This window comes from Sorex fumeus, unplaced genomic scaffold (assembly GCF_029834395.1).
Source record: "Sorex fumeus unplaced genomic scaffold, SorFum_2.1 ptg000073l, whole genome shotgun sequence".
Classification (NCBI taxonomy): Eukaryota; Metazoa; Chordata; class Mammalia; order Eulipotyphla; family Soricidae; genus Sorex; species Sorex fumeus.
In genome coordinates this window covers 5,635,574-5,647,671 of record NW_026606130.1, presented here as the reverse complement: position 1 = coordinate 5,647,671, position 12,098 = coordinate 5,635,574, and the positions used below count along the sequence as shown (strand labels likewise).

General features: G+C 41.5%; 1 protein-coding gene across 5 annotated transcripts in view; it reads left to right on the top strand.

Moving 5' to 3' along the window:
* The window catches only part of TAF1 (TATA-box binding protein associated factor 1), a 78,869-nt gene that overhangs the window by 5,976 nt on the left and 60,795 nt on the right, over positions 1-12,098 (top strand). For 2 of the 5 annotated variants that reach the window (XM_056129992.1, XM_056129991.1), the window contains 10 exons: positions 1,029-1,207; positions 2,603-2,821; positions 3,237-3,455; positions 4,106-4,313; positions 7,229-7,405; positions 7,818-7,945; positions 8,039-8,146; positions 8,439-8,612; positions 9,060-9,233; positions 9,653-9,757. In XM_056129992.1, coding sequence (XP_055985967.1) covers positions 1,029-1,207; positions 2,603-2,821; positions 3,237-3,455; positions 4,106-4,313; positions 7,229-7,405; positions 7,818-7,945; positions 8,039-8,146; positions 8,439-8,612; positions 9,060-9,233; positions 9,653-9,757 — 1,691 coding nt within the window. Of the gene's footprint in view, positions 1-965; positions 1,208-2,602; positions 2,822-3,236; positions 3,456-4,105; positions 4,314-7,228; positions 7,406-7,817; positions 7,946-8,038; positions 8,147-8,438; positions 8,613-9,059; positions 9,234-9,652; positions 9,758-12,098 lie in introns of all 5 variants that reach the window. The other 3 variants (XM_056129990.1, XM_056129989.1, XM_056129993.1) reach the window with 2 other exon arrangements.

Below are 12,098 nucleotides of genomic sequence, written 5' to 3'. Positions count from 1 at the left end.
CACATTGGAAACTAAGAATTAAGGTGCTCAGGAAAGGTAGAATTTGTGATTAGAAGTGATTGATACAATTTTTGACATTTTTTATTGAAAGGGAGTTTTTATTTCAACAACAGTAATTTAACATGCACCCAAGAAAAACAAAACATACTTTTACACTTGGAGAATCTGATTCAGAATATCCAGGGTAGATGGCAGGAATTTTAAACAGTTCTCTAAGAAATATATGATTTGTGAACTGGTATTTGGAGACGATTTAGATGACTTTAAAGTAATTGATTAGGGCAGGAGCAATAGTACAGTGGATAAGGCATTTACCGTGAATGTGTTTGATGCGAGTTCAATTGTCAGTACTCCATATGGTTGGTTCCCTTAGCACTGTCAGGGGTGGTCCCTGAGTGCTGCTGGATGTGACCCCAAAACTATATAGTCAATTTTGGCAGTACCTTCCGTGATCATCTTAGCTTTTTCTGTATCTAATAACCCTGTGTTAGCTAGTTCCGGAAAGAGTAGTGTTTCCTGCATTTGATCTCCTGCATTTTGAGGATTTGGTAATGTATGTTTCTATCCTAGTTTTAAGTGATTTCCTCTAAACATTCTCCAGCTTAAAGACTCCCTGAACTGATCGTGATAAGGCATGACTGCTAGAGAAGTGTTACATAATTTTGTTATTGGTTACATTTCTTTAACCTAATTATAGAAAGTAGTAAATGTAGTAATAGTGTTTGTTTTCTCTTATTACAACCCTAGGGTACCAGGTTCAAGGTGAGTTGGGGATGGTGGGAGATAATGAATTGGAATGAATATTTTGGGTGGTGTTCTAGTAATGGGTAATTGGAACTACATCCCCTTAGAGGATTAGAACTATATCCTCTAAGCCATGTATATGGCTTAGACTGGATATTGGCTGAATTTGAGGAAATATGCACACAGTTACATGCCAAAGGGGTCTCTCTTCCTTGTTGCAGTGTCTGAGGATGGAGAAGGCATCATCTTGCCCTCCATCATTGCTCCTTCCTCTTTGGCCTCAGAGAAAGTGGACTTCAGTAGTTCCTCTGACTCAGAATCTGACATGGGACCTCAGGAAGCATCACAGACAGAATCTGAAGATGGAAAGCTGACCCTACCATTGGCTGGGATTATGCAGCATGATGCCACCAAGCTGTTGCCAAGTGTCACAGAACTTTTCCCAGAATTTCGGCCTGGGAAGGTATGTTCCTTCGTTCATTCATTCGTTTCTCCTTCCCTCCTTTTTTCTCCTTCCATCCCTCCCTCTTCTTCCTTCCCTCCCTTCTTTCATCCCACCAACTCTCCCTCTCTCCCTTTCTCTCTTTCTCTTTTCTTTCTATTTTTGCACCTGGTATTGTTTAGGGCTAACTCCTGGCTCTGTGCTAAGGGATCACTTCTCTGTGCTCAAGGGATGCTATGGACTGCCAGGGATTGAACCCAGGGTAGATACATGTAAGGCAAATGCCCTACCCCTTGCTATACTATAGTTCTGGCCCCTTTACTTTCTTAATGTTTTTTTTTTTTTTTGCTGGAGGAAAAGAGATGAGGTATGGGGTGAGCGTGGTTCCCAAGCAATATTAAGAAGCCTGGAAATGGCCCTGGGTCAACTGGGCCAGATAGTTTAGGGTTTGAGCCTATTAGGGACATCAGGACCATACCCAGCAATGCTAGAGTCCTCCAGGGCTATACCCAGTGGTACCCAGGGCCATGCGCTAGGCATAGGACCAGGGAGGTTACTTAAAGGGTTGGAGCACATGAATCCCAGGTTTGATTTCCTGCTTTGCGTGATTTCCCAGACACCCAGGCAGAAGTAGTCCCTGAGCACCACTGGGTGTGATACAAAACAGAAATTGTTGAGTATTTGGAATTCTGCTCAGGAAGACCCCTCCATACCATGGGAGGCTTCACCTTTAACCCTTTCTATTTTCTTAAAACTTTCTGAGTTAGAAAAAGAATTTCTGAGTATAGAATAGTTTGTAAAACTTAATTTTTTCATTAGTGCTGTGGTGTTACAGGTCTTTTTATTTAAGTTGTATACATGTAATTTATGTATTTCTCATTAGAAATTGATCTTGCTGACTAAAAGGAACTAGTCCAAATTATTAAGGTATACGTCTTCTCTTTATTGGTAAATGTTATAAATTTGAATTTAGCACTCAAATTTGGTAAATTCAGTAATATTTTGGGGGGGTTGATGGCATATCCAGTAGTGCTCATGGGCTACCCCAGGCTCTGTAGTCAAGAGGGACCCTTATGGTGCTTGAGGAAGCATAATGTGGTGCCAAGAGTGAAACCAGGGTTAGATGTGTGCAACGTAAGTGCCTTATACTCTATATTATCTCTCTGGCCCCAAAATGTTATACTATGACTTTAGCGCTCTGTGGTTCTTTCCCACAGTTGAATAGATGTCTTATCTCGATTTCCAGGTACAATATTATTGTTTTCTTCTCTGACATTATATCTCTAACATATCCAGTAGTGCTCATGGGCTACTCCAGGCTCTGTAGTCAAGAGGGACCCTGACGGTGCTTGAGGAAGCATAATGTGGTGCCAAGAGTTAAACCAGGGTTTAATGTTTAATGTTCTATGTTTCTAGGTATTGCGCTTCCTACGTCTTTTTGGACCAGGCAAGAATGTCCCATCAGTTTGGCGGAGTGCTCGGAGAAAAAGAAAAAAGAAGCACCGTGAGCTGATACAGGAAGAACAGACCCAGGAGGTGGAAAGCTCAGTAGACTTAGAAGTTGACCAGAAGTCTTTGTGGAACTATGACTATGCTCCACCACCACCTCCGGAGCAGTGTCTTTCTGATGATGAAGTAGGCAAAATTAAAGACCTGGGATTAAGACCTATGAGGGAAACAAATGAGTTCTCTTTGGCTTTTTTATGTCTAAGTTGGAAATACCTCAATAGTCAGATTTCATACTGACTAGCGATAGGTAATTATGAATTTAATACTCATTTAAGGCTCTCCTTTCCCTATTTAAAATGTGTTAGAAGCCATCAAATGGTAATTCAATACATGCACCAGTAAATATGGAGGTTTGAATGATAGGCAGTGTGCTGTGCTATATCGCCAGTTTTTACATTCTAACTCCAATCCTGTTTGAGACTCATCCTTGTGGCACCTTTGGGGTTCTCTCCTACCTCTTAAACTTTAGATAGCTTTAGGACATCCAAGTTGGACAACAGGGCAGAACATCCTCCTCCCCTTCTACTTTGTTCTTTTACAGATCACAATGATGGCTCCCTTGGAGTCCAAGTTTTCCCAATCAACTGGAGATATAGATAAAGTGACAGATACTAAACCAAGAGTGGCTGAGTGGCGTTATGGGCCTGCTCGACTATGGTATGATATGCTGGGTGTCTCTGAAGATGGCAGTGGGTTTGACTATGGCTTCAAACTAAGAAAGATGGAACATGAACCTGTTATAAAATGTAGAACAGTAGAGGTAAGCAACACTGGTATGTGAAAAAGAGCTACTATGTCCGGCGCCTTTCAGACTTACTTTTCCATTGGGAAGTGATTTGGTGGGACATCCAGAGCTGTTAAGGGGTTACTCCTGGCTCTGAGCTCAGGGATCATTCCTGGTGGTGCTTGGAGGACTATCTGGGATGCCAGGGATTGAACCTGGGTTGGCCATGTGAAATGCAAGTGCTACCAGAGATTCTCTATCTCTGGCCTGACAATAAAGTGTTATTTATTTATTTTTTTTTGCTTTTTGGGTCACACCTGGTGATGCACAGGGGTTACTCCTGGCTCTGCACTCAGGATTTACTCCTGGCAGTGCTCAGGGGACCACATGGGATGCTGGGAATTGAACCTGGGTCGGCTGCGTGCAAGGCAAACACCTACTTGCTGTGCTATCTCCCCAGCCCTGACAATAAGGTGTTTTAATAAGATTTTTTTTGGTAAGATATATTGTCCTGGAGATTAGGCCTCATTGCAAAGGTCCTGTTTATGAAATTAGTGGGAGAAAGAACCCAAATACTCTATCATATCATTATCGAGTTCTTTTCTCAAGTCATAGATCTGATGTAGGTTTTGGGAGTAGGAACTTTGACAAGTGACTTGGGATTTGTTCTTCCTCTGTTCATAAAGGACTTAAAGAAATTTGAGGAAGGCAGTGGCGTGGATCTTCTGGCTGATGAAAACTTCCTGATGGTGACACAGTTGCATTGGGAAGATGATATCATCTGGGATGGAGAGGATGTCAAACACAAGGGGACAAAACCTCAACGTGCAAGCCTCGCAGGCTGGCTTCCTTCCAGTATGACGAGGAATGCCATGGCTTATAATGTGCAGCAAGGTGTGTTTCTATGCCAGCTGTCTCCTGCACACTAGTCTTCATGTCACTTTCAGTGCACTGAACTGTTGAATGACATTGAAATGTTTGGATCTGAACCCTGATTGTATTCTGTAATAGGTTTTTTTCTGTTGTTTTGGGGCCACACCCAGTGGTGCTCAGGGTTACTACTGGCTCTGTGCTCAGGAATAATTCCTGGTGGACTCCGGGGAGCATATGGAATGCCAGGGATTGAATCTGGATAGGCTTTGTGAAATTGAGGTGCCTTACCCACAGTATTATTTCTCTGGCCTTGTACATTTTTAAAAATATTTTACCCTTGCATATATTCCTTCTCTATTTTTCTTGTTGTATGATGGTTGGGGTCTGCACACACACTTTATTGAGGTACTCACAGAAGGATAAAGTCTTTCAGTTGTGTGCTAGCACACATGCTTACTGAGGGTTGCACTCTTCTCACTTGTGATCACTGAGAGAGGTTGAAGCTGTACTCAAAACAACTTACTGGGGGGCCACACCCTTTTGAACTGCTAGAGACCTCTGGATCTGTGGTGCAGTTGGAAATCACTTTGCAGTGCTGGGGTTCTAATTCCAAATCTAACAAGATCCTACTCAGAGCTTCAACACCAGGAATTAAGGGGTTCAGCCATTAAGTCATCTTCTAGCGCCCCCCCCATGAGTTTTTCATAATACTTAATAAGTTAAATATACTATGATTTCTCATTAGAAAAAAATGTGAAAAGGACTTTTTTTCAACTATTGGCCACACCTGATGGAGCTCAGAGCTTACTCCTGGCTCTGTGCTCAAGGGACCATATGCATTGCCAGGTATTGAACTAGGGTCATCTTCATGCAAAGGAAAGAACCTTAATCCCAGTGGCCCCAAGACAATTAATTTGAAGTTAAAAATCTTTTTGAAAGGCACTTTTTTGTTTTGGGTCTCATCTGGCGATGCTCAGGGGTTACTCCTGGGTCTGCATTCAGGAATCCTGGCAATGCTCGGGGAACTGTTTGGGATGCTGGAGATTGAACCTGGGTCTGCCTTATGCATGGCAAGCATGCTACCCACTGTACTGGCTCTTGCTTCTGGCCCCCAAGGGTGACTGCTTTATGGTTTTTGTTTCCTTGTCTTTGTTATTGGTATAGAGAATTTGTTAATATCCTTTGTCTTTATTGTTCTAGAAGGGTTAAAAGAAAGGGTTAGAAAGATAGCAGGACCAGAGTGATAGTACAGTGTGTAGGGCACTTACCTCGTATGTGGCCCCCGTGGGTTCGATCCCGCCATCCCATATAGTCTCTTAGCAGTACCAGGAGTGATCCCTGAGCCCAGAGGCAAGAGTAAGCTCTGAGTTTTGCTGGGTGTGGTCCAAAACAACAACAAAAACAATAAGATGGTATACTTAATGTAGACAACTTTGAAAATACAGGACAATGTCCAAAATTTTAGCAACTATAATTTTTTGGTAACCTTTTCAGTTTTCTTTCTTCCTTTTAGCTTATGGTTGAGCACATTTCTATAGATACAATATTGTATATTGTGCTTTTCATTTAATTATTCTATGTCATTGAAAGTTTTCATAAAAATGCCTAGTAACAGGAAACTAATTGTTTTAGTTACAACTGGCTGTGTTCAGGGCTTACTATGGCTCTGTGCTCAGGAATCAGTCCTGGTGGTGTTCAGAGACCATAAGGAGTACTGGGTCTTGGGTCAGAGTCATACAAAGCAAGCAACTTAACAATGTTCTATTCAGCCCTCAGGAAACTCATTTTAAGTGGAAAAAGATATGAGCTAGCATATTTCATAACCTGTTTCTGTAAATAAAAAAGATGCCATGTAATCAAAGAAAGCTAGAATAGATGTACAGATTCACAGTGGTTATTCTTATATTACAGACAGATTGGATTGGATTGGATTGGATTGGATTTAAAGGGCTTTCCCTAGTGATACTTGGGAGCTCAGGGGTCACTCCTGGCAATACTCAGTGCAGTGATTTGGTGCTCTGGTGGTGCTGGTAGAGTGGCCCTGGTGGTGGCCCTCATACATGTAGGAAAGCACTTGATCTCTTTTAGCTATCTACTCAGCCCAACAGCTTAGTGTTCATCAGATATTTATGTATTTTCCAATTTTCTATTTAACCTGGGTGATTTTTATATTTCAGAGGAAAACCAGAAATGTCTTATCCCCCCCCCTTTATTGTTGTAATGACCAGTGGTCATATAGTTGGCTGCAGTACTTGCACACCTAGCTTTAGTGCTCCGAGAAGGCTGCACCACCTATGTTGAATGTGCACTTTGGTTGTACTTGCTAGGGATTGCATACTTGGTTGCAGTGCTTGTGTACTTGGTTACAATGCTTTAGGTGTGCTTTCAAATATGTTGATGCACACACTGGAGATAATACACTTTTTGTTGTGGTATTAGGGCCCCACTGGCAATTTTTGGTCAACTGGCCTGGAGGTTCAGTTCACGGAACTGATGTGCTACTTGGGCCCTGCAGTTCTGGGGATACCTGGGCCACAGTAGCAGTGCTGGGAGGACTATGTGTGGTGCTGGAAATTGAACTTGGGTCGGATGCTCACTAGGAATATGCCTTAACCACTCTAGCTCCTGTCCTCTCTCCTTGAATTTTTCAAGTGAAAAATATGCTGTTCAACTTCGTAGATACTTTTCTCACAAAGACACAGGTGCAGTTGTATATGGGAGACTTTCTCTGTGATGAATGTTCACAAATTCCCTATACCAATAATCCCTGAATGCTACTTAGCATGAAAAAATAAGAAGGAAAAATAGTCTGTTGACTAGGTCACTTTTTAGTAGCCAATGAGTAACTACTTACTTTTGCTCCTTTTCCTTTTTCTAGAATCATGATTAAAAGGAATTACTTGTCTATTATTGAGTCTTTCCCCTGTTTTGAATAGGTTTCGCAGCCACTTTGGATGATGACAAGCCTTGGTATTCCATTTTCCCCATTGACAATGAGGAGCTAGTATATGGACGCTGGGAGGACAATATCATTTGGGATGCCCAGGCCATGCCCCGACTGTTGGAGCCTCCTATTTTGACACTTGATCCCAATGATGAAAACCTTATTTTGGGTATGATTGGTACTGGCATGGACCAGAGTTCCTCATCCATAATTGACAACTTGCTGGTAATGTTTAAGGGTAACCAGAAAGGAAATGTGAAGGGTTGGAAAGGTCAAGACTAGAAGCTTCAAGGTAGTCATTTTAAGGAAGGAAGTTGTGGCTTGATTTTGAGTATTTAGGTATTATTTAGGGAAAACTCACAGTTTAGGAATGTTGGAAAGCATGTTTGAGGTGATACAAGTATACAAGACATACACTTTACCACTGAGCCATGTCCCTGGCCTAGTTTGTTTAGTGTGAATCATGCACTAGAAGGGTCTAGTGTGGGGTGAGATACCTGGTTAGGAGCTGCACAGATGGCAGTAGGAAAGATGCATCTTCAGAGATAGCAACTCCAGAGTAGCTTTTGTTTTATCTGTAGAAATACCTGATGAGAAGGAAGAGGCTGCTTCTAACTCCCCCTCCAAGGAGAATAAGAAGGAGTCATCTCTGAAAAAGAGTCGGATTCTCTTAGGGAAAACAGGAGTCATCAAGGAAGAACCACAGCAGGTCTATAAAGGGGAAAGGGACTTGATATTTTGATCAACAAAGAAAGGTAATGGGGACAGATAGTCTGACTGAGATTTGATGATCTGTTATTAGAACATGTCTCAGCCAGAAGTGAAAGATCCATGGAATCTCTCTAATGATGAGTATTACTACCCTAAGCAACAGGGTCTTCGAGGCACCTTTGGAGGAAATATTATCCAGGTAAAAATGGCTTTTGTTTTGTTTTGGGGCCATACCCAGTGAGTCTCAGGGCTTAGTCCTGGCTCTGCTCTCAGGGATGCTCCTGCTGGCGGCACTTGGGGGATCGTATGTAGTGCTGGGGTTTGGCCATGTACAAGGCAAATACCCTACCCGCTGTATTACTGTTTTGGCCCTTGTTTTTTTTTTCCTGTGGTAGATGGGAACCACTATTTTATGTTGATGGGGAATATGGGTAAACTATGTCTAGACTGGAGTTCCTACTTAATTTGAACCCTTGTATTTCCTGTCTTAGCATTCAATTCCTGCTGTGGAATTACGGCAGCCCTTCTTTCCCACCCATATGGGACCTATCAAACTCCGACAGTTCCATCGTCCACCTCTGAAAAAGTATTCCTTTGGGGCACTGTCTCAGCCAGGTCCTCACTCAGTCCAACCCTTATTAAAGCACATCAAAAAAAAGGCCAAGGTATGATTGAAGCCTGCTTGGGGGAAAACCTTGTATAAAAGACATTGGAGTATAAATTAGAGTTGACTATATATTAGACATGAGGGAATTACTGTTTTCTCAGATACTATAGAATGTTACTGTGGTTCTTTAGGAGTGTCCTTTTTCTTAGATATCCGCAAAAAATACAAGTGGAAGTATCTGCTCACAAACTTTGAAAAATAACTCTGTAGAATTTATAGAAAGATAAAGAAAAATTGAGGCAAAGTACAAATAACTATAGGTGATAGGATAGTGAATGTTTATAGTACTATTCTTTCCACTTTGCTATGTGTTTGAAAATGTTTACAATTTAATGGGAAAAAAGTAAAGAAAATCTTTGTTTTGGTTGTCTCAAATGGACAGCTTTAATGTTTGTAGATCTGTCCCATCCTAGGTTGTAGACTGTATGCTTTCTTTTCTGAGCAGATGAGAGAACAAGAGAGACAAGCTTCAGGTGGTGGAGAGATGTTCTTTATGCGCACACCTCAGGATCTCACTGGCAAAGATGGAGACCTAATTCTTGCAGAGTACAGTGAGGAGAATGGGCCATTAATGATGCAGGTTGGCATGGCAACAAAGATTAAAAACTACTATAAGAGGGTGAGTATCTATTTAGAAAATCTTTGTTGTTAATGCAGATGTAGTTTGATGTCTAGTCATACTCTGAACATATACTTTGTTCTTTATGCACTAAAAATTCTCAGAAGAAGGGAATGGTATTTTATGTAGTTAGAAATATTACTGAAATGTCATGCTTGTAGGATATTTTGAGGTGCTTTGTTGTTGTGGTGCTCAGGGACCCAGACCCCACTTGGCAGTGCTTGCTAGGATGAGGACCAGAGCTAAGTAGGTGATGCTGTGTTTGAACCACACATGATCTGTGCTGCAGGACATATATATGGTTGCTGAAGTTTGAGCTCATGTGGTCTGTCAGTTGAGCCACATTCCTAGCCCCATAACTTGTGTGGCTCAGATTGATGATATTCTAATAGAAACTGGGTCTGCTATTTTTCTTACAGAAACCTGGAAAAGATCCAGGAGCACCAGATTGTAAGTATGGAGAAACTGTTTACTGCCATACATCTCCTTTCCTGGGCTCTCTTCATCCTGGACAGTTATTGCAGGTGAGGGATTACTTCCTATTAAAACTCTTTTTTTTAACTATTCTTTTTTTAACTACTACTCTTTTTAAAGAAATGAATGAGTCAGCCCAGAAAATCAGCTCTAGTTGAGAATCATAGATTATTTATACATCAATGTGAGGGAGATTAATATCCCAAATGGAGATAATTCAAAAACATTTTAAAATTCTTACAAATCTGGTTCCTCAGTTATGTTTTCCTTTCTTTTTTTTGAAATTATGACAAAATTAAAGTAATATTTAATAAAAAATATTTTTTTAATGTAGGAGTACTGCTATTTTATTCAGCCACCGATTAGCTGATTGAATTGTGCATGAACTCCACTGTTTTACTTCCTTTTCGTTTTTGGGTTACACCTGGCAGTGCTTAGGGATTACTCTTGGCTCTGTGCTCCTACCAGTGCTTAAGGTGCTAGGGATTGAACTGTGGTTGGCCATATGCAAGGCAAGCACCTTAATCCTTGTACTATCTTTCAGGCCTCAATTGTGTTATTCTTAAGCTAAATTTGAAAGTCTGCTGGTAAACTTTTTTTTGGGGGTCACACCCAGCAATACACAGGGGTTACTCCTGACTCTACACTCAGGAATCACTCCTGGCAGTGCTCAGGGACCATATGGGTTGCTGGGAATCGAACCCGGCTCAGCCACGTGCAAGGCAAGGCAAATGCCCTACCCGCTGTGCTATCACTCCAGCCTCTCTGGTAAACTTTTTAATGTAGGCATTCATTTTAATATCTTTCTTTTATTTTTGGAGGGGGCCTCCCCAGCAGTGCTGGGATAATTTGGGTTTTATTTGGCAATGTTCAAGAAGCCATGAGGTGTGGGGGATTGAACTGGAGGACGTGTACATACCAAGCATTTGCTCCAGCCATCTCCCTGCTCCTAAATAGTGTTTATTGGTAAGAAGTTATCCAGGATGGCACAGGGAAATCAACCTCAGATTAATAATAATTTGCAATAGTTTAATTTCTAAATATTCATATATTACAAAATTGGTATGTTTTGATTATATTAGTCATAGTCACTTGTGGGGATTTGAGGCCATTCCCAATGATGGTGTTGGCCACGTAGTATGGTGCTGCTTTGTCCCAGCAGTGCTGAGCATCACCGCTAGGGCAATTCCAGTGGTAAGGCATGCTGTGCTGGGAATAAAACTAAGGGCCTTGCATGTACTCCACCACTTTGAACTATCTCCCAAGCTCGAGTTGCTGTCATTTTAAATATTTAGCCAAGCTGGATTATTTATTTTCAGTTCCCAGCCATAGTGAGGTACATCCTCCCCCTCATATTTTTTGTTTGGGGGCCATACCCAGTGGTGCTCCGGGCACTTTCCTATCTCTGGCTAAGGGATCACTCCTGGGTGAGTGTTGGGGGACCATATGTGCTGTTGTGTTTGATTCAAGCCCAGGTCAGCTGTGTGCAAGGCCAAGTGTTCTACCTGCTGTATTTTCTCTCCAGTCCCTCCCTTTATTTTACTTCATTATTTTTGGATGGGCCACATCTGGAGGTGCTCTTAAGGTTACTCCTGGCTCTACACTCAGGAATTACTTCTGGTGAGCTTCGGGGACCGTATGGGATGCTGGGGACCGAACCTGGGTTGGCTGTGCACAATACAAGCGTCATACCCTCTGTACTATCTCTCCGGCACTCCTTTACTTTAAACGGTATAGAGAGTTCCTCTGGTAGCCCAATTTTTACCTATTAAGAGAAGTAATAGGTTCTCTTACTAGAACCTATTTGTGTATGATGTGAGTAAATCCTTGTTCTCTCCTTCCTCATATTTTTTTAAACTCTAGCTCATTTCTCTTGCCAATATTCCATTTTCTCTAATCTGGTATGTAATTTGTTTCATTATTTCGATTGCTTATTCTAATAAGTCTTCTATAAATTATGAAGTCCTTTTTCATGTTTCATGTTTTTCTTTTTTTGGTTTTTCAACCCAATACCACGGTGCTCACTCCAACCAAGAAGTTTAGGGGGCCATGTGGTGCTGAGGATCAAACTCTGGCCTCCATCCAGCATGCAAAAAATGTGCACATATCCTTTGAGCTATCTGCCTGGTCCTACTTTTCTTTATTTTATAGTTCATTTCCCACCAGTATTTTTAAACTATCATCTATTTGCTGTTTCTGTATTATTCCTCTCCCCTTAACTCTCAGTTAAGATTCTTTTTTGAGTGCTAGGGATCAAATCCAGGGCTTCATAGTCGTGAAACATGCTCTACCATTGAACCTGTTCTGTGTTGAAGTTTTCTGCCCGTTCATCTTCTTTTGTGATTACTTTTGTATTTGTTTTTGAGTTTTTTGGCCACGCACTGCAGTACT